A 21,606-nucleotide genomic window follows, 5' to 3' on the forward strand; every position below is an offset into this window, starting at 1 on the left:
GGAAATTATGAGTACTGCTCAGATCATTTTAAAAACAGGATAAATAACCGATCAGTCCACGTTGCCAGCGCCGCTTCTAAAGAGTTTATTCTCGTATTATACCGCATAAAAGAGTCCGATTTAAGCGTTACACTTACTGTATTACGTTTACGCTTGCTAAGGATTTACTGCATTATGAAATTTTTTTCCAAAATGCTCTAAATTGTTGGTATCGCTGCGTAAAGGTGCGTCCAGACCTGGCGAATGCGCCGCTAATCCGCCATTCGCAGTTCACTTGCTGCACAAATTGCGCACTACATATCACAGCATCATTCGCGGAGCGTTCGGCGGACCTGGACCCACATTTAGGCCCCTTCTATACGGAAAGTCATTTGTTTTGGAGTTTTACTTGAAGTGTCCGAGTGTGAATGCGTCCATGACTTTGGGCGTGTGCTCGTCGACCCCGATCATGTCGAGGACTCCCTCGTGGCTCCCGTCGGTTGTCGCGACGCGGTGCGACGCTAGCGACATCACGATTAGCCTAGAAACCAAAGTTAGCTTGCTTAGCTTACGTCACAGACAAGACATCCTCTAGACTGAGCATAGTAACGCTACCCCCTCTGCCACTTATACGGTAGTTTTACTCCATCTTCGAGTCAATCCCGTGCCGTGATTGGTCCGTGCCTTTGAACGGACCAATCACGGCACGGGACTCGCTCACCTCGTCCCCCCGCACCCCCGTATTTTTGGCAGCATCGGTTTCATGAAATAATTGCTCTAAACTCCGTCTAGAGGATTCCTAGACTATGGCTTACGTATAAAGAAGATTGTTAGGTTTATGGTAAAGTAATATGTACTATTAAAATCCACGTACGCAAAAGTCAATAATAATAATTGGGCGTTTTTTTTTGTTGTCCCCTACACTTTTTTTTCAAATTTGGGATTTTTTTATGATATTTCTACTCAGAATCACGAGCTCTTAATATCCTAATAGGAGAAAAAGTGTCCTAAGGTTTTTATTTCCATTACGTCACCATTTTTCATAGACTTTGTATGGCGGTCGCGGAATGGAAAGATCGAAAAATGTATGATAATTTTGGGACACTTTTTTTCTCTTATTAGGATAGAAAGAGCACGTGATTCTGAGTAGAAATAACATAAAAAATCCCAAATTTGAAAAAAAAAAGTGTAGGGGACAACAAAAACGCCCAATTATACCACTGTATAATAATTACAATTACACCACCGTTCACACTTAACTGACAATTCTTGAACCTTATTGCAAAGACGTAAGGTCCATTAAAGGTGAGTTGAGTGTTGCTTTTAATATCCTCAAACCATACTGAGGACCGGGGTCGTAGAACTTCTCATTCACACTGGCCCCGTAGCCAACATGCCAATCGCTAACGCTCCGTAGCGAACGATACGCATCTGTCACTGTCACACTAATATGGAAGAGTGATAGAGAGTCACAAAGCGATTCGATGGCGAAGCGATAGCGATATTGTCACCTTGGCTAGGCCGCCAGGATTGGTCGTAGGTAGAGCGAGAGATAGTGATATAACCCCGGTCAGATTGGTTTGCGGCTAGGCTTACTTGGCTTTCGCCTCGATCGTCGCCCTATAACGCATCAGCGCCCTCACGGGGCAGTGGTCGGGAACCTCCTTGCTAGCGGCCGGCGGCGGCCCGAACCTGCCCCCCGCGCCCCGCCCGCCCCGCTGCTCCTGATCCAGCTCCATGTACCGCGTGGTCCGGTCCACCATGTTGATGAACACGTCATACTTGTTCTTCTTTTTGACGGCCCACTCTATGGGCGCGTCTAGTTGAACACGGCCGAGGTTGGCTTTCTGTTGGCGGTAAGTTTGAAATTATAGTTTGTAGCTTTCTAGTAGAGCCCGAAGGCTTATCCTATTGTCTATTGTTCAGTAAAACCGCACGTGCTACTTACCTGCAAAAAAGGGTCCCAATTATTCTATTTGGCACCTGAGCGCGGGCTAGTCCAACGCTCAAAAAACCAGTGTAGGTGCGCTCTCCGATAACGCGCCTTTGTTACGCATCTCGATGACACATTTTAGACTGGTTCTGTAGCGTTCGACTCGCCGGCACTCAATAACCGAAGTACCGATTTTTTATGCAGGTGGTTGTGGCACGTGGCACGAGCGGTTTTTCTTAACAATAGACAATAGGATTAGCCTTCGGGGTCTATTAGAAAGCTACAAACTATACGCACAGATCTTTTATAGAGCCAATGTTACGCAAGACAAAAGTCCTAATATAAAAAGGATAGAGACAGTTAGATTTATAGGGAAAAGAAGTTTAGTTAATAAGATCTTGTTTGTACAAGTGTGCGGCCTCGGTGTATCCTGCCGTTTAATTACGTCAGAACATGGCTTTATCCCTTTCGCAGGGAATTAAATCATAAACTATAATAATTTACCCTGAGATTGTACTCCGCCTGGTCGATAGATGCCGATTTCTTGTCGATATTCACGATTTGCACGCCCTCGTCTGTGAACACAGCGAGCTTCACGATGTCCTCGCGCTTCAGGATTTGAAGAGCCAGTATGATAGCTGTAAAACATAAACGATATTATCTGCATTGTACATAGTTGTTTAGAAATGTAGATGTGCCCCAGCACTGAGGGCTACCTGATTCTGAACTGCTATGGGAAAACGGTCTTAAGAGAATAATGACGATAGGCATTTACAGATTTTGGAATAAATGTACAGTCGACGTCAAAGAGATCTTTACGACTAACGTTACAAAAAATTATTTACACGACTTTATTGTCATAGCATTTAGGTCGTGTAAACATTTTTTTGTTACTTTGGCTGTAAATTTCTCTTTGACGTCGACTGTACAATCACCGACAAGATCGTCAATTACCAATGACGCGTGTAAGTGACTCGGTGAATAAACTCCATCGCTTAGGGCACTAGAATAACCAAACATTAAAGAAAATGTTTTTCATTCTGTGCTATTTTTTTTTTTTCAATTTACCACCAACCGCTGTTTATTTAATAAAGTTCGAAACGACACGTTGCCAACTTGCCCCAAACATTCTGCCAAGAGTAAATACTAAACAACTAAAATAGTACATTATTGTCGAGGTTCGGAAGTAGCTACTTGCAGGCTGAGGATTCGTTTTAAACGGACGACCTTGGGAGTCCGTTTAATTGAATCCGAAGCCAGCAAGTAGCCTTCCAGCCGAGTCATATATAGTGCTTTTCTCAAAAATGGTGCAAGAAATAGAAATATTTTACAGAATTTACAGAAGCAACGTTCTAATTTTCCATTAATTTTCACAGAAAAAAATACAACCATTAAAAAAATTAGCTTGCCGCCTTTAAAAAAAAGTGTATTTTTCTGCTGAAACTACGCCAACCTATTTGAGACACTAAATAGTCGCGGTACCAACATTAAGCCTGTAACAGACTATCGCACCGCACCGCGACCTTGGAGCGTCGCACCCATAAGTGAGAGCGAGAAAGAGATATCTGTTTCTCGCTCTCACTTATGGGTGCGACGCTCCAAGGTCGCGGTGCGGTGCGATAGTCTGTTATAGGCTTTATAATAATAAGTGCTGATCATCTGTTTGGCTGTTTAAGGGACCTATGCCTTCATTTGATATGGCCATTTGAAGTTTTAAAAAGTTTGGAACTCGTTAAATAATGGAATTTGTATGCGACATTGCAGTCCCGAAATCGAGACTGCAATGTTTTTAACCTTTTAATTTTTTGAATGACCATAAACTACGCACTTCGCGACCAATTTTTTAACCGGCAACGTCGAGTTTGCCGTCCATTTTTGAGAAAAGAATGTTACCGGCGTGTCCCGGCGTGACGTGTTTATTATAGAAGCACTCGGCGAGCAGGTGTTTCTTGCACTTGTTCTCGGCGTCGCCGTCGCCGGCGGCGGTGACGGGCGCCGGCGCCGGCGCGGCCTTGGTCGGGGTGGCGGTGGCGGTCGTCTTGCGACCCTTCTTGGGCAGCACGAAGTTCTTACAAAAGTGGCGGCCTGGGGGTAAACATTGAGGATTATAGGTGAACCAGGATCTATTTAGGGTGCGCCATGTTGCGGAATTTCACTGGAACTATTTTTTTCATACTACACTGAATTGTCACTCTATACATGAGAATAACAGCGCCCTCTTGACAATTATCATATATTACTGGTCAGGCTATACATACATATACATACATAGTAATAATAAGAGGAACCATTTCATGGTTACACTTTCATGTACACATGTCACATTTGATTTCGTATTTTGACGCATTTCATTGATATGATTTAAAATTTGCCTTTCCAGAAGTTTCAGAAGTAGAAAAAATACGAGCATTCCTAATGGATGGACTCTATATGGAGTGCTCCACTTAATAACCTAGTTATGCCCGATATTGGGAAAAAAAAGTTGCAATCACACACCTTTGGTAGGAATCATTAATAAGAGACGTACAACAGTGAATATAATTTTAAATATCTGGGAGACCGAGCTTTGCTCGGAAAACATATAAAATCTCAAAAATAAGCGTTTTCCCAGAGATAAGACCTAGCTAGATCGATTTTTCGCCCCCGAAAACCCCCATATACCAAATTTCATCGAAATCGTTAGAGCCGTTTCCGAGATGCCCGAAATATATATAAATAAATAAATATGCAAGAATTGCTAACTTCTAGAAAGTTCATCTGTTTACTGTCAGACACATGTTATACATTTTCTTGCTAATTTATAGCGTTACCGAGTTTAGCGAAGTGTTGCTTACCTTTAAACATGTGCGGTCTCATGTCCATAGTGATAAGGTAGCGCGCTCCAGTCTTGGGCGTGAGCGACCAGGTCATATCCACCAGATTCGTTAGCGCGTTCAGCACGGCTTGGTTCGGAGGCTGGTCGATGCCTGCAAAGTTATTAGGTATTACAAAACTGTAGTTTAAAGATGAACAATACTCCCGTCCGTCCGTCCTAGTAGCGTAGCTAGACAGTTGAAATTTTCACAGATGAAAGTTTTCACAGTTGATTTCTGTTGCCGCTATAACAACAAATACTAAAAACAGAATAAAATAAAGATTTAAGTGGGGCTCCCATACAACAAACGTGATTTTTGACCGAAGTTAAGCAACGTCGGGCGGGGTCAGTACTTGGATGGGTGACCGTTTTTTTGCTTGTTTTGCTCTATTTTTTGTTGATGGTGCGGAACCCTCCGTGCGCGAGTCCGACTCGCACTTGGCCGGTTTTTTTTTTACAATTAACGCCTATTTCTAGGCAAAGTATTATTATATATCAATTAACTTAACGATGTTTCGATATTTCATGCTCTAAAAACAAATCTCACCCCGGCCATCGGAAATCCATGGCACTGGCACCCTTTCAATAGTGGCTTGAAAAAGATTCGACGTAATAGGGATGATGACACATGTTGAATTTTATAACAAAATCTAGTAAAATAGATAGCAAACGAGCAATTTATCACAATAATGTGGATATTAAAATAAAATATCAAAAATTTACATAAATACAGGACCTGAAAGTTTAAAAATTTAAGTTTTTTTTTTTAACTTCCAAAAACGATAAAAGTAAGGGTACCATTCGATTCCTTACATTTCATCCAAAAAAATATTGTATAGCAACTATATACATAAACGCAATATTTCACCGACAAAAACGCAATTTTCTTGTTTTGTCCATACTACAAGATGGGCTCCCAGAGACCTTGACGTCACGTTTCCTTGTCATTTTGTATAGGGCGTTTCGCGAGTGAAGTGCGACTGTCGGCCTTTGACTACAATTTCTGACTTTTGTGTTACTTTAATGCAATGGGTCCCATATAGACATTTGATCCTAAAAACAAACCCGATCGATTGATACCATAAAGGAAAATTAGTCATGTAGCCTATTCTTGCAAGTGGTACAGACTGTCCATGCTGACTTCGAAGAAACAGTAAGAATTGGCATGAAAACTTGCGTGTTCCGACTCTATAATAAAATCCGGTCAAGTGTGTGTTGGACCACGCCTATTCTAATTAGAATTCACTTTTAAGTTTAGAAAATTAGCCGAACGTGATTCGAAAGTGATATTTTGTACAATTCGGCGCGGCTGAAAGGTTAGGCAGTTTTTTTTAAATCATAATTTGTTTTTATGCCAAATACTTTCGAAACCATAACTTCAGTTGGACACTACAGACAACACAAACCTTTCTTGTGGCATTATATAGTCCAATTAAAAAGCAAGAATGTTTATGTTACTTACCCCAATGCTTGACCTCCTTCGGGTGACGGCGGGTGACTGACCACTCCCAGAGCCCGGTTTTACTGTCGAATATCTGTCGGGCCCGGCGGCGCCTCTCTTTCTCCACGGACACTTTGGCTTTCTCGTGTTTCAGCGGTCTGTAATAAGCATGTACTAAATTATCTGGACACTTACCCTCTTATTCATTAAACTTAGCCACCTCTGTTAAATTTTGTACCTTTTTAACATACACAAATCTTAAAACGACAGATATGGACAAACGATTATCAAGGGCTTGTTATACTTGACAAGCGTTTTGATAGACGTCATTAGTCCATGAAAATTAACTTGTAGCTGTATTCTGTCTATAATATCTTAGGAAAATCGCATTTTAACTTATTTAAATAAAGTTATTACATGCATACATTAAAATTCCATTGAATTATTATTATGAACTTGAAATTAAAATTGAGGGGCCATCTAATCAAACCAAGTTCAGATATTGGCGCCAAATAAATAGAAACAACTATTTGGCTGATAACTGTCAAGTGGAACCCATTAAAGACTAAATTATTTTTCTCAAAAATGGACGGCAAAGTCGACGTTGCCGATTAAAAAATAGGTCGCGAAGTGCGTAGTTTATGGTCATTCAAAAAATCAAAAAGTTAAAAACATTGCATTCGATTTCGGGACTGCAATGTTGCAAAAGTAATGCCCATATCAAATGAAGGCATAGGTCCATTAAACAGCCAAACAGATGATCAGCACTTATTATTATAATGTTAGTACCGCGACTATTTAGGTGTCTCAAATACGTTGGCGTATTTTCAGCAGAAAAATACACTTCCTTTTTTTTAAAAGGCGGCAAGTAAATTTTTTTAATTAATGGTTTTACTTTTTTCTGTGAAAATTAGAACATTGCTTCTGTAAAATATTTCTATTTCTTGCACCATTTTTGAGAAAAGCACTATATATAACTCGGCTGGAAGGCTACTTGCTGGCTTCGGATTCAATTAAACGGACTCCCAAGGTCGTCCGTTTAAAACGAATCCTCAGCCTGCAAGTAGCTACTTCCGAACCTCGACAATAATGTACTATTACGTCTTAGAATTGGGACGGCTTTATTAGACTATCAAACCAACCTGCTCTTTCTTTTATAATTATTGAGCGTGATGTACACCTCGATGGGCGTGACTTTGGACTTCTTGATGACGTCACTGTTGCTGAGCAACGACACCAGGATCGCGGTGGTGGGCGAGTCGCCCGTGAGGAAGCCCATGTTGTGCACGCGCTGCACGTTGTATAGCAGATCGCTGAGCTCCATGTGGGGAAGCACTACGTCCCACACCTGAGGAGATATATGTACAGACGTAGAGCATAATTGTTTTCCATCGTATTTTCTCGGAAACGTTCGTATTTGTCAGAGCGGTTTCGCACTACGTCCGATCCGAATCCGTGAAAATATGGTCCGAAGTAGCCGTAGAACTATTTCTATGGTAATTTACGCACTAGATACGTCTGATTTCTTTCCGAAATCGGATGACAGAGTGCGTAGATTACCATAGAAATAGTTCTACGGCTACTTCGGACCATATTTTCACGGATTCGGATCGGACGTAGTGCGAACCCGCTCTCATGCTACTTCAGCCAACCTCAGTACTTTTTGTACCGAGACACGTTCGTACGTTTCCGTGAAAAAACGATGGAAAATAATTATGCAGTACATCTGTAATATGGTTATGGACAGGGGGAGTTCATAAACTCAATTTTCGATACTTTTTCCATTACTAGTGATTGCTCCAATGTTTGTTTGTAAGTGTATATGTTACCGTAAAAACCCGTAGTTAATACGAGTTTTACCTATTTTCCTTTCCGTATCGTCTCAGTGAAAACGCGTTTTTGTAAGTATTATGTTGGAGACAATGACAAAGTTTACAGAAAGCATCTTATATAGATAATTATTATATTATTTTAGATATTTATCTAAAAAATATTGGAAAACAATTTTCATTGTAAAGTTGCGTAGTAGACAGTTTTGTCCATAGACCAAATGTTAATGTGTGCGTGGCCTATTTTTAAGTAAGCATACCATTACTGTGCTGTTGTACTGCATAATAGGAGACATAGAGCCATTGAAATAAAAATAAATGCTACAAGCATTACTGACATACCATGGAGACAAGCTTTTATTGCCGTCTCTATTTTTATTTACAAATATCAAGGGGATTCTAAAAACTTAAGGTTACATGGTTCTATCTTCGCATTGTCATTTTCAGGATCCACTATCAGAGTCTAATATACATTGCAATATTTGTTTGTTGCTACACACAGCCCGCAAAACAAGTGAAGCTAAAGAAAAATATAATCTATTCAATAAAATTTGATTTCGTTAAGTAGAAAAAAAGAACGTACATCCTGTGAAGTCAGCAAGTGTCCGGGTATGTGGTCAAGCGTGAACCGATGTTGTTCGACCATCGCGGCCGCCGCGACCGGATCCTCACAGTGCCTCAAGTCCTCCACCTATTACAAGACAATATTATTTTTTAGCAAAATATGTATAGTGTTGTGAATAACGTTCATTTCGAAGCTTAAAGACTCGAACCCTTAACACTCTCGAGGCTTAACGCCTCAAAGGCGGCAAAGACGATTTCTTACATCCATACGCGTAAAATAAATAAATACAATTATATTCTATTCTAAAGTCTTGAATAACCCGAGGCATTGTGGCGACATGTGCCTCGTTCTATGTGGACCCGTATACGCATTAATTATATTAAATCCTTATTTAATAACATTTGAGAATGTTTACCTTTTGTATGTACTCGAGCACAGTCTTTGTCTGTTCGTCGTCGGCGGCCAGTTGCTTCGCTTTTTTCAAACCATAGATCGCATATTTGATGACAGCGTCGCGGGCTGAAATATGATTTTTCATAAAAAAAACATATTTCACAAAATAAGGCCACATTAAAATATAGGCACAATTTCACAATATTACCAAGCAACACTGTCCTGTCCCATCTGAAGTATCAAATAAACATTCGTGCGCTTTGACTAGATCACCTTAATCAGAGGTTGAAACGTATTAAACTTTGCGATATCCAACTGTTTCTGTCATAGACCATTGAAAAGAGTTACGTATCAACAGAAAGTTCAAGGTATTATTTAAATCACAAATAAAATAAAAACTCGATTTACCGATAACATCGATTAACAGTGTGTTCTCTCCCCAACTTGTCAAAAGCCGCACCCAAAATTCCGGGTCCTAAATCACAATAGAGAAATCTACTCGCCTTTATCGTTTTCGTCGACCTTAACATGGCTTTTCCTGAGGAGGGTGTTGTGAGAGCGGCCGTGGCGAGCCTTCACTCTGGTGAGCTCGTTTGCTAGTTCCATGGTGTCTTTGGAAGTGTACCACGACCTGACGATCTTGCACCAGCCTTGGCCATTTCCTGTGTAAATTTTTTTTTATAATACAGACGTTACGACGACGATGAGATGTTATGTAAATAATTTATGTTAATATGTACTTATTATAATTTGACATGCATGCTCTCAAAATGTTCATGCATGAACTGTAACACCCTATAACCTATGATGGACAAATAAATAATTTTGTATTTTGTTATATGGGTGGATCAACTATTTCTTGTTGTTATTCTGTCTGGTCAGCCAAGAGACAACAGTAGTATAGTTTGTTAGAAGACATTGTACACCACCTTCTTCTGACACGTTTGGTAGACGAGCCTCAATGGAAAGGGTTTATAAGTACCTATCACAAAAAAGTGGGTTTGGTGGTTTTAAAGAGTGACCCAGGAGAACGTAACCATGGCAACGAGTGACAAGAAAAAGTTGATTTACCCATATATTGATAGCGTGTTACTTGATAATTTCAGGGTATTGGGGATAAATTAACCAAAACTAGCTAAAATAACGTAGTAAGTTTCCGGTCATTATGTTTAAGACAGCTACATGATCCTTTAGGATAAAGATACAAATATGCAGTCATTTTCCAAAGACAATTTATAAGTGGGTAGGATCCATAGAACTCAATTCTTAACACACTATCTTGATCACCTTATTTTGACTCTAAAAGGAAAAGTATAATTTTTGACTCTACGTTGCTTACAATTGCCCTGCCAATGTAATTTTAATAAACTATTTACCTGTTTTCTGGAAGACTGGCTAAACGAAGCGGAAGACAGGCAAAGATGGAGAAAGTTGGAGGAGGCCTACACTCTTAAAGGGGTCCAAATTAAATAAATAAATAGTAAATACACACATAAACTTAACAGTATCTACTAGCTATAAGAAACTTACTAACCAATACGCAGAAACTTCTAATGTAAAAATGGGAAATTTGGAAATAAAGGCTTTTTTATTATTTACCTGTTTTTAATAGCCTTGTGTATTTGCAGAAAAGCATCATCTGTTCAGGAGTGTTGCAAATTTGTCCGACAGCTTTGTAAGTAGCGGCTTTGACATCTGCGCTTCCAAGCAATAGGCACTTTGTGAGAGCAAAAGCAATGGTTTCAAATCTTGTGTACCACCCATCTTTGTAAGCCTGTGTAGAGAATGTAATTATGAGAAAAGTCTGACAGTCACATGGTATTAATACTAATCAATTGTCAACGTAATATCTTCATGCACTAACAGACGGGCGTACATAACCGCGACCTTGGTACAGTCCGAGGTCTGTTCCATGGAGTGGAAGATGGTTCACCGTACGTCCATCAAAGACGCAGCTACGAGTGAAAGAGGAGCTGACCGGACCAAGGTCGTGGTCTGGTAAGCCACACGGGTTAAATTACTTTGATTCCGTGAAACCCTATCCTAAAATTTATTCTAAAACACCTAATTATGTACCTACTAACAATAAAACACTCATTGACAACTGTCCTAGGCCTTATTGAGTTGCAATAAGGCTTAGGATTGGTCAGTGTCCAAACCAGTATTGAACATTTATAAATTATAACACCACGTTGCACTTTAATTCTGACCAGCTGGGACAAACTGTAACAGAGGGCCTACCGCAAACGTCAGAAAATTTAAAATTGACTGCCTCTCTATTGCTCTTGCATATTCAAGCAACAGAGAGGCAGATAACGTTTTTCGATTTTATGACATTGGCAGTAGACACTCAGTCTCTAGAAAAATTGTTGTGTGCAGTTTCAGAATAAATAGTAATTTTAAGTAATGTGTCATAGTCATCAAATGTATTTGGCCATTAGCTCAAATTAAAATATAAAATGTATAAGTTTGACAAGTTACCTTTAAAATTACATCCACAACTTCGAGATTATTGACTCCATTAGCAAGTGCCTCATCAATTGTTTTCAAGTTGTCAGCCTGAAAGTATTTTTGTGATGTCCAGCAACCCGGATAGTACTTGGGGATTTCATTTCCCGTATGAAGGAACCTTGTCAGCTGATTGCGGAGTTTCGAATCAAGTGTAGGTGTCGGTGTTGTCATTGTAGCCTGTAATTTTAAAACCTTTTAGTGTATAAAACATAAAAATATACAAACACACAATATATAACGCTCATTTGTTTCTTGCATAGATAATGTAAGTTTTCATTAGCATTTTTAATCCTTTAACCGCCAGAGTCTGATATATAAGACATTACATATCCAGCTCATTTTGCCAGTCTAGTCTGATAAATAAGACAAAGATCTGAATTGGTTTTTACAGCACATTTATAACTCCTGTAACTATGCCAACCTTACTCTGCATGGTACAATTACTGTCGGTGGCAACACGAGCGCGCTCGATCAAACATTGCTGGCAGTTAAAAGGTTACTACATTTAAACATAACATAAATTTGCATAATCACATATTGTTCTATATTGGACATACTTATATCATAAATAAGTGTTATAATTGTCAGTTATAAGGTAAAAGTAATACAAAAAACTGACCAAAATATTATTACTAAGTTTTAAAAAATACCATGTGTGTTCAGCTGCATTCACTATTGTTGTAAATATTGATAATGAACACTCGTCTAGACACAATAGAACTTGTATCCTAGTTTAATTATTATTCCAGTACAGCTTATTCTTTACAGGCGTACTAATTAATGCAAGTAATTTTATCAACCTAATAATCACATCTAATAAAAGACCGTCACAAAACATTAGCCACTGGAACGTCGAAAGTGGGTATTTTATAGAACGATATGAAATACGGGTTATCTATCACAGCAGTCTGGTGCGCTGTAGCGCGGCAGAGCTAAGCTAACACTAGAGGTTAACGCACGAGAAAACTATTAATTTTTTTGCCCGAATTCAAGCGAAACATGTGCCACAATAAGATTGAGGATGTGGCTACAAAAAACTGACAATGGACGCTGCTTTCCATAACCATCAAAGTGACGATTTTGGACATCGTATTACCTTTAATAAAATAAACCTGATTAGCTTAATAATATAAATTGTCAACTTACCTAAATTCGTCTGGCAAAGTTCTTGTAAATCAATTTATCTCGAGAACTCAGCTCAGCGGTGAATAGGGTCTTAGTTCTCTTTCGTTCAGTTCGTGTTCGTGATACTTTCTTTTTTTTAATTTTTAATATTTTTTCCCTTTATATTGCCATTACAAAAAAATGTTTTACACGGTAGCGTTTTTTTTAGTTTGTATAGAAAACATTCAATTAATTTATTATATATTATATTATAATTCCCACTTATGTCTAGAGGGAGCAAGTGATATTGCTATCTCATTCTACCGCATGGCTGCGTCCCTAGAGTGGCCGGCGATGGCCCAATGTGTACTGGGGCCTTAATAATCGAAATTACTTGCAATGAATTTATCATTTGGAGAGGACACAATAAAGCGTTAAGGTCCCTGTACACAATGGGCCAGCGCCGGCCACTCCAAGGGACGTACATTTTTGCGTTAGAGGGAGCAAGTGATATTGCTATCTCATTCTACCGCATGGCTGCGTCCCTTGGAGTGGCCGGCGCTAGCCCATTGTGTACCGGGGCCTTTTTATTTATGATTAAATAAACCATGCATTTATGTAATCAGCAGTTTTAATAATGACTTAAACAGGCCAAGAGCTTCGACTGACATTGACATTCGATTGGCTTGACCATAGAGTATAGAATAGATAGACACAAACCATCACAAGACCAAAATTCAAAACATCAACAAAAACATATGAACATCAACATGTCAGTGCAATAGTTTTGGCAGAAATTCTTGCAATATAATTTATAATAATACTTTAATTCCATTACAAATCCCAAAATCTTATAATGCTGCATAATGATCATAGCATTGCAGATGCTGATTATTTTCCGTGAATCCATTTTGGCCCTTTTGAATGGATGGCTGCCTCCGTTTTTCAATCAACTGGTTAGGAAGTTGAGTGATAACGGGCTGCATGTGAAAGAAGAAATCGATGACCAGGTTTATGCAGACCACGATGACGAATGTGGAGTGGTGTTCTTCCCGCCGGTGTACGCTCAACGGTATGCAGCAGTCTGCGATTGCCTTATGGATGAACAGTGGTTTGGCAGGTTAGAAAAGGCAAGTTCTGTTTTATTTTATTTTTTTATCGACCGTAATTTACTATTAAAAATAATTGTTCATTGTTTTTTTTTCTTATGAATTTCCATGGACATTATTGAGTGGGCAGAAAAGTTACCTCCGTGTCCCAACCACCTACGTCATCAACACAATATCGAATCATTTGATGGAATACGGATAATATAATATTTCTAAAGATCAAAAATGTCTGGCAGTTGCTTATTGAAACTTTGAAGTGCAATATGACAATCAGTTATATTCCTTAAGTACTTTTCTGTCCAATAAACGCTTGTACTGTCTAATAACACTTAAATTTTAACCTTGACTTTATATTTCAGGTCTTAAATATAGGGAAGCACTATGACATACATTTCTTGAGATATCTAACTGAAGTGGCGGGAGTAACACAAATACTTGGTCTAGATACAGTACACTCTCTGAACTGTACCTGTGATTTTCGTGATTTATCATTAAATTATTTAGAAAGATGGGAAAAATCATTGCAAATTACTGTAAGTCTCTTTGAGTTCTTCTTTGGTTATTTAGAAAACCAGATATGAATTAACTCTATTTTTAATTTTAACCATTCACAGTTGACATTGATAAATGCCCAAAATACCACTTTTCTGAATCAGACTTCTATAAAAAAATACTTATATTCTTAAATTAAGCCCTATATATCAGTCATTAAAAAACCAGGAAAACTATACTCATCCTTCTCTTTTGGGCGCTAGTGTAAGACAAAAATAGTATGATTCTCTCTGTCTATGTTTGAAATGAGACAATCCTTTGACAAACTATAAATCCTGGGTTTTTTTACCTGCTAGCCACTATCTTTGCTGGATCAAGTCTAGCAGTTGATTGCCAAATGTAAAATATGAGATTGCTAGTGCTAGGCAACCAACATTTGTGTGTGGTGAAATAGAACACAACTAAAACCCAGCAACTCTTTATAATAATTTCAGCTACTCCAAGGAAATGCGGCTGACCCAGACTACCGGCTTATTGGCTGTGATGCAGTCATTGCTATTGAGATGATACAAAAACTGTTGCCGCATGATCTAGACAGGCTCATTCACAATGTGTTTGGGTTTGTCAAGCCTTGGGTTGTCCTGTTTACTACGCCTAACGCGGATTTTAATAGTCTTATGAAGAATTTGGACAAGAATGGACTGAGACAGTCGGATCATTACTTTGAATGGACCAGAGACCAGCTGCATGATTGGTAATTGGTTTTTCTTGATCCTAACTATTTGGTAGAATCTGCAACCAAAAGAAGTATAGGACATCCTTACACAAATTTACTCAGCCTCACTGTAAGCTCAAGATTGCTTGTGTTGTCACAAATACACGGACAAAAAAATATATAATATACAAATACTTATGCACATATAGAATACACACTTGATTCAGGAACAAATATCTGGGCTCATCACACAAATAAATATTATTGAGGTTCAAAGTTCAAACCCAGGACTGTCAGTTTCTGGCAGGGTTACTACTGTCTAGGCCAGACCAGCTGTCGAAAAGTATGCTCATCAGTTTCAAGATTTATGAAGATTGTTCAACCTTTTATCTATCTATCTAATAACTTTAAACGAGCAATTCTTGTTTATTTATTTATTTATTTATATATATATTTCGGGGATCTCGGAATCGGCTCTAACGATTTCGATGAAGTTTACTATATGGGGGTTTTCGGGGCGAAAAATCGATCTAGCTATTGTAGCTAGGTCTTATCTCTGGGAAAATGCGCATTTTTGAGTTTTTATATGTTTTCCGAAGATTATTAAATGTCACTGAACATTTCAGGTGCAGCAACATTGTAATGAGATACCCAGAATACATGGTCATGTCAAGAGGCATTGGCCCTGGGCCTCCTGGCACCTCTCACTATGGCTGCTTTAGTCAACTTGTGCTCTTCATATCAAAACATTATTATAAGAAGAAGGAACTCAATGTTAACAGCTTGGTGATGGTTTCAAGTGAGTATTAATATTTAGTAAAATCTGATACTATAAACAATGTGTACAAAAAATATGTTACTCTTCGAAGACCGCAAAAACATGTGACACGCTCTTATGGCTCTACAATTAAGATCGTGTCAGATATTTTTACGGCCTGCGTTGTGTATCATATTATTGCAGGTGACTGTATATCTGAATAAAAAACTCTGTGTTCATGATCTCTATCTAATTGTTTGATCATGAGCTGGCTTAGCAAGAGGTTAATGCAACTGCGAATGAATATTGGTGGCAAGCAATAATGTTCAGTACCTAGGTAGTAATTTATGTGATGGAAACATTTCAAAGACCTGCTTTTTGCATCCGTAATACCCAATTTTCCCTGGCTCCCAAGGGAGCCAGCTTCTGGAGAGTGGTAGTACATTGGATTTTATCAAAGAGAATTTAGTATAGAGGCAGATAGTCAAAGTAAATTTTGTACCCACAGTAAATTTACTGCCATCTTTCGACATGTGATTAAAACTTTTAGTACCTACGCCATTTGACTTTGATCCTTGTTCTTTCACTGATATGACTGTGTTAAGTTTGTTAAATGTCAAAAAGTGTCGCCATCTACACGAGCATAGGCCAAAGGTATGGCGCCATCGCTCGGAAAGAAGTATGCATTAAATGCATTAATTAGCCTTTGCGATTGCTCGGAATTAAATGAATTAGCCTTTGCGATTCCACACATCCTTTAACTAGCTGTTGCCCGCGACTTCGTACCCGTGGATTAGTATATTTTCCCCATACAAACTTTGGACCCCCATTTCACCCCTTTAGGGGATGAATTTTGAAAAATCCTTTCTTAATGGACTCCTAGACCTTATAAGGAACCTACTTGCTAAATTTGGACTTTCTAGTCCCAGCGGTTTGGGCTGTGTGTTGATTTAAGTCCGTCAGTCAGGTCTTTCACGTTTATATATATAGATAAAACGCAATATTTAGTTTAATGAACATCTTTAGATCTCCCAGAGCCTGAACAAGTAAGCAAGATTGGCTGGATATCACCCAAAAATGCGAATAGTTCGTGTAGCACGTTCCATGGACTACTCGAGTTAGTATGAACACAAACAACTGAACTAATAGTCGTCTAAAGCATAAGAAACTATATACCAGCTTCATTGACGCGTGGTATATGATGTGTAACACCAGAATCTAGTAAATAAAGAACACTGACAGCCCCATACAACGCCGCGAGCAGTGGCGGATTTGCCCTAAGGCTTAGCGGCAAGATATTAGGGGCGGCAGTCTATATGATGGGTGCTGAGAAAGCGGCGGCTAGTAGTTAATATAGGGCCTGGGGCCTAGGGCGGCCAAGGCTGCAAATCCGCCACTAGCTGCACAATCATCAGTGACGTAGATGACATTAAATATAATGTATTACATTTTAGTTACTTGCGTACGTAAAGTGCCACTCTGCTGCCGTTTATAATTTCAACACGTAAAATTGGACTTTTTGTCACAAAAGTAGATTTCAAGCATAAGGCTGCGTTTTGACCAGAGATGTGTAAGGATGCGTTGCGAGGGATGTGTTTTTAAGAACATTTTAAGCTCTTAGGAAATGTTTACATTTTTATATTGTTTGTCCTCATATGATTAGTTGATTTATCTTTACGATATGCGAAAGCCCGATGTTTAGTAAACATTAAATTACGCCTTTCTGAATATCTTTGTAGAAGTCTTTCTCTAAAGAAAGGACGCTTTGCACGGGGAATTTCGTACATTGACCCGCTGTTCACATCTCTATCGCATGCGCATAATTTGTATTGCTGTCCCGCTCGCACATTGTTATCGACTGCCAGCATCATGGGCTCCCGCCCAGCAATATAATTATGCGCGTGCAATAGAGAATATAGAGATAGGAATTTAAAGGGATGAAGATTTCACTTGCGAATGCGAAATTTTAAACTACACTTGGTCAACCAGATCTTGACAGTAGAAAAATGCGGCAAATTTGAAAAATGTAGGCGCGAAGGGATATCGTCCCATAGAAAATTTGAATTTCGCGCCTCTTTTTACTGACAAGATTTGGTTGACCAGCTATATATGATCATAAGCAAAATTCTGGGCCCATTTATAATGGAGAGTCCATTTTTCTACTTCTCGTAGGTTATTTTTAACCCCTCGTTTCCCAGGACCTCTCAAATCCATACAATTCCGACTCATATTGGAGCCACTGGGAACTGAGAGGTTAATTGTCCTAATCACATTGGCAATAGCGATATCTTAGTTGTTAGAGTAGTTCTTATGCATTCCTGCTTGTATATTACTTGTACTTATGCATTACTTCCTACAATATTGTTTTATCTACCGTTTAACAACACACATTGCATATTACTTACTTGCAACTGTATAATTGAAAATCAGAGGCTCATTGTAAAATAAACCTTATGTACTTCTCGACAGAGCTGAAACTTCAGAGTTTAGCTCCAGCCAATACTCGTCTGATACTGAGCCATCAAGTTTCACATCTTTGACTATTCAGACTATAGACAGGAGTGTCCAATGCAACGTTGAAGTAGAATTTGGCAAGAAATTTGTTATGTTCGACGATAACGAAATGTATCAGATTAAGATGCCTCGTAAGAGATCGGACGGAGAAGTTTATGAGATTGGAGATGTTACGAGCAGGTACATATTGCTTTTTTAATATTTTCTATGCCAAGGGTATCAGAATATAAGAGATACGGTTTTTGTGTGGACGCGTCTGTATTTCAGCCACAGACAATCCATCCTCCAGATTGAGCATAGTAGCGCTACCCCCTCTGCCACAAATATACGGTAGTTTTACTCCATTTCCGAGTCAAAGTGTCATTTTGTGACGTCCGTGTCTTTGAACGGACCAATCACGGCACGGGACTCGTTCACCTCGTTTCCCGCACCCCAGTATTTTTCGCAGCATCGGTTTCATGAAATAATTGCTCTAAACTCCGTCTAGAGGATTCCTAGTCTATGATTTCAGCACTAGGTTAAGGAAGATTAACTAAGAACTATTTGAAACCATATAATGTATTTTCTGTATTGTATATAAATATACGCTTGTTGTAAGCCTAGCCTCCAAAATATGTTGCCGGCGATAGCATATTTCATTTATCCCGCTATCTTTGCACCAGTCTGTCAAGGAGTTACAAATAGTAGACGAAAGGATGTAAAATCAAATATTCATAAAACTTAGCAAATCTACGTTAAATTTTGTCCCTTTCTAACGAAAACAAATGTCAAAATGACGTATGAAGAATTGAATACTATTATAACGTTACTTATCCTGCAAATAAAGTTCTCGTTTATTTCGTATCGCACATAAAACCATCTTCAACCTAGCGTTTTCCCGGCATAGCGCCAGGGTCCGCTTTCCTACTGTCTTTTTCACTTTGCTTCCATGTCCGTTATCACGACGTCCAGCCAGCGCTTCTTAGGCCTAACACCATTGATATAGAATGCCTAACACATAAAACCATAACATAACATAAAGAAAAATACAATCACTAAAAGAACTAAGGAATACAAGCCTATGCTATGACTTTGTAAAATTAAAACTAAACTAACCTACAATAACTACCTACTCGAACAACCCACCCCGCATCGCTCCCAGCGAAAAGGTCATCACGATACCACAGAATAAATAATAGTACTAAGTACAGAAGACGCACTCTCTAACACAGTGGTTCCTAATCTTTTCAGTCCGGTCACCCCTATGACTAACTAGGGAACCTGATTTTACCCCTCCTCCCAATGGTAATAAAAAAATATAACGTCTACGTTTGTTGTATTGTTATATTAGGTTAGCTTATTACCCCCGTAAAATACCAGTTTTACCCCCATGGGGGTAATTTCCCCCACTGCTTTAACAAAACAACGCGTCTGTTACGATCAGCACAGATATGGCCGCTAGGTGGCGACAGCGCCACGCGCGGCTTATGGCTTTCCCCAAAATTGGGGCCGAACGGATGTACTTTTAGCTACCTGTAGCAAAGCGACGGAATCGCGGAGTGAGACACGCCTGACGATACTTATTCTTACCTATTATTCTATTTTATATTTCGTATTAAGTGATTGTACTGTAATATTTCAGGTTAAATAACACCATGCATTACGTAAAGCAGTTCTCGAAAACAACACAGTATTTAATAGAAAAAAACGAATACAACAATATGGATTGGATGGACGAAATCCTACAGCTGACGGATCAATTGTCATGCAAAATAAATCAACGTTTTGGGGATGAATGTCACGTGTGGAACAACGTAAATTGGGGCGATAATGTTCCATATTGGAACCAGTATTATAAGGTTGTGGGAGTGTATAACTTTCCGTATGAGGTAATCGTCAGTTCAACTTAAGTTTAGAAATAAATGAAAAGTGGAAAAATTCACTGTCTTAGGCGGGACTTGAACCCACGACCACTGGATCACTCACTAGTACACTGCACTGCCATCTGAGCTACCAAGACAGCCCAATACAGCGAATATTTACATCATATATGAGGCAAAGGGAGAATCGTCCGTAGACGTTTCTGCTTGATACAATAGTATTTTATGCAACCGTTGTTTAAGAGGGGTCAAAAAAGGCGAGTGGCGTGAGTAACAATTTGAGGCGAAGCCGAAAATTGTTAATAAAGACGCCACGAGTATTTTTTGACTCAGTTAAACAACGTTGCATACAATACTTTTTCTACGACCAAGCACATACTTTGAAATGCAATGAAATAATAATAAAAATGGATGATGATGATTGTTTAATTTCCTAATATGATAGGTTGTTCAGTGCGTGGGAACGAAAATTTTATTATTTTTGCGCTACGATGCACGGTTTAGGAGATACAGCCCTATAAATATATTTTATTGTTTTTTTTTTTTCATTTTTTTATTATTATTATTTTTTTAATATTGATTAGGGGTTTCTTACAGAGGAATGAACATTTTATTATTTTTGCGCTACGACGCACGGTTTAGGAGATACAACCCATAAACATTTTTTTTTCTTTTTTTTAATTCTTTTTTAGTTTTTTGTGTTTTTTAAATATTACTTACGGGTTTCAAAGGGGAACGAAAATTAGATTATTTTTGCGCTACGACGCACGGTTTAGGAGATACAGCATTATAAAGTTTTTTTTTGTTTTTCTTTTTATTTCTTTTTTGTTTTTTTTTTTTAATATTAATTAGGGGTTTCTTACAGAGGAATGAACATTTTATTATTTTTGCGCTACGACGCACGGTTTAGGAGATACAACCCATAAACATTTTTCTTTTTTTTTTTTTTTAGTTTTTTGTGTTTTTTAAATATTACTTACGAGCTTCAAAGGGGAACGAAAATTTGATTATTTTTGCGCTACGACGCACGGTTTAGGAGATACAGCATTATAAAGTTTTTTTTTGTTTTTTTTTATTTCTTTTTTGTTATTTTTTTTTAAATATTAATTAGGGGTTTCTTACAGAGGAATGAACATTTTATTATTTTTGCGCTACGACGCACGGTTTAGGAGATACAGCATTATAAAGTTTTTTTTTTATTTCTCTTTTGTGTTCTTTTTTTAATATTAATTAGGGGCTTCTTACAGAGGAATGAACATTTTAATATTTTTGCGCTACGACGCACGGTTTAGGAGATACAAGCCATAAACATTTTTCTTTCTTTTTTTTTTAATTTTTTTTTAGTTTTTTGTGTTTTTTAAATATTACGTATGAGTTTCAAAGGGGAACGAAAATTTGATTATTTTTGCGCTACGACGCACGGTTTAGGAGATACAGCCCTATAAAGATGAAAACTGATGATGATGATGATGATTAACCAAAACATGTCTATGGTTCACTCATCTGTCAGAAATGACAATTAAAATTAGGTTGGCAACAATGTATTCCATA

The 21,606-nt window shown here is 38.4% G+C and overlaps 2 protein-coding genes across 2 annotated transcripts in view; one reads left to right on the plus strand and one right to left on the minus strand.

Annotated features, from left to right (window-relative positions):
- Positions 1–327: 327 nt before the first annotated feature.
- Positions 328–12,775, minus strand: LOC134660607 (RNA-binding protein RO60-like). The gene is made up of 13 exons (XM_063516373.1): positions 12,652–12,775; positions 11,476–11,682; positions 10,594–10,768; positions 9,498–9,656; positions 9,017–9,120; positions 8,620–8,727; positions 7,350–7,555; positions 6,229–6,365; positions 4,747–4,878; positions 3,806–3,997; positions 2,417–2,550; positions 1,576–1,826; positions 328–520 (listed from the first exon to the last, which is right to left on the minus strand). The coding sequence occupies exons 2-13, from the start codon at positions 11,674–11,676 to the stop codon at positions 385–387; spliced, it is 1,935 nt and encodes a 644-aa protein (XP_063372443.1). The 5' UTR covers positions 11,677–11,682; positions 12,652–12,775; the 3' UTR covers positions 328–384.
- A 574-nt stretch (positions 12,776–13,349) lies between these two features.
- Positions 13,350–21,606, plus strand: part of LOC134661657 (uncharacterized) — a 30,550-nt gene continuing 22,293 nt past the window's right edge. Inside the window, exons 1-7 of the mRNA XM_063517803.1 lie at positions 13,350–13,739; positions 14,078–14,251; positions 14,705–14,964; positions 15,552–15,724; positions 16,709–16,799; positions 18,152–18,376; positions 19,818–20,064. Coding sequence (XP_063373873.1) covers positions 13,476–13,739; positions 14,078–14,251; positions 14,705–14,964; positions 15,552–15,724; positions 16,709–16,799; positions 18,152–18,376; positions 19,818–20,064 — 1,434 coding nt within the window. The 5' untranslated portion in view covers positions 13,350–13,475. The remainder of the gene's footprint in view (positions 13,740–14,077; positions 14,252–14,704; positions 14,965–15,551; positions 15,725–16,708; positions 16,800–18,151; positions 18,377–19,817; positions 20,065–21,606) is intronic.

The sequence above is a fragment of the Cydia amplana genome, chromosome Z, assembly GCF_948474715.1.
Source record: "Cydia amplana chromosome Z, ilCydAmpl1.1, whole genome shotgun sequence".
In the NCBI taxonomy this organism is placed as follows: Eukaryota; Metazoa; Arthropoda; class Insecta; order Lepidoptera; family Tortricidae; genus Cydia; species Cydia amplana.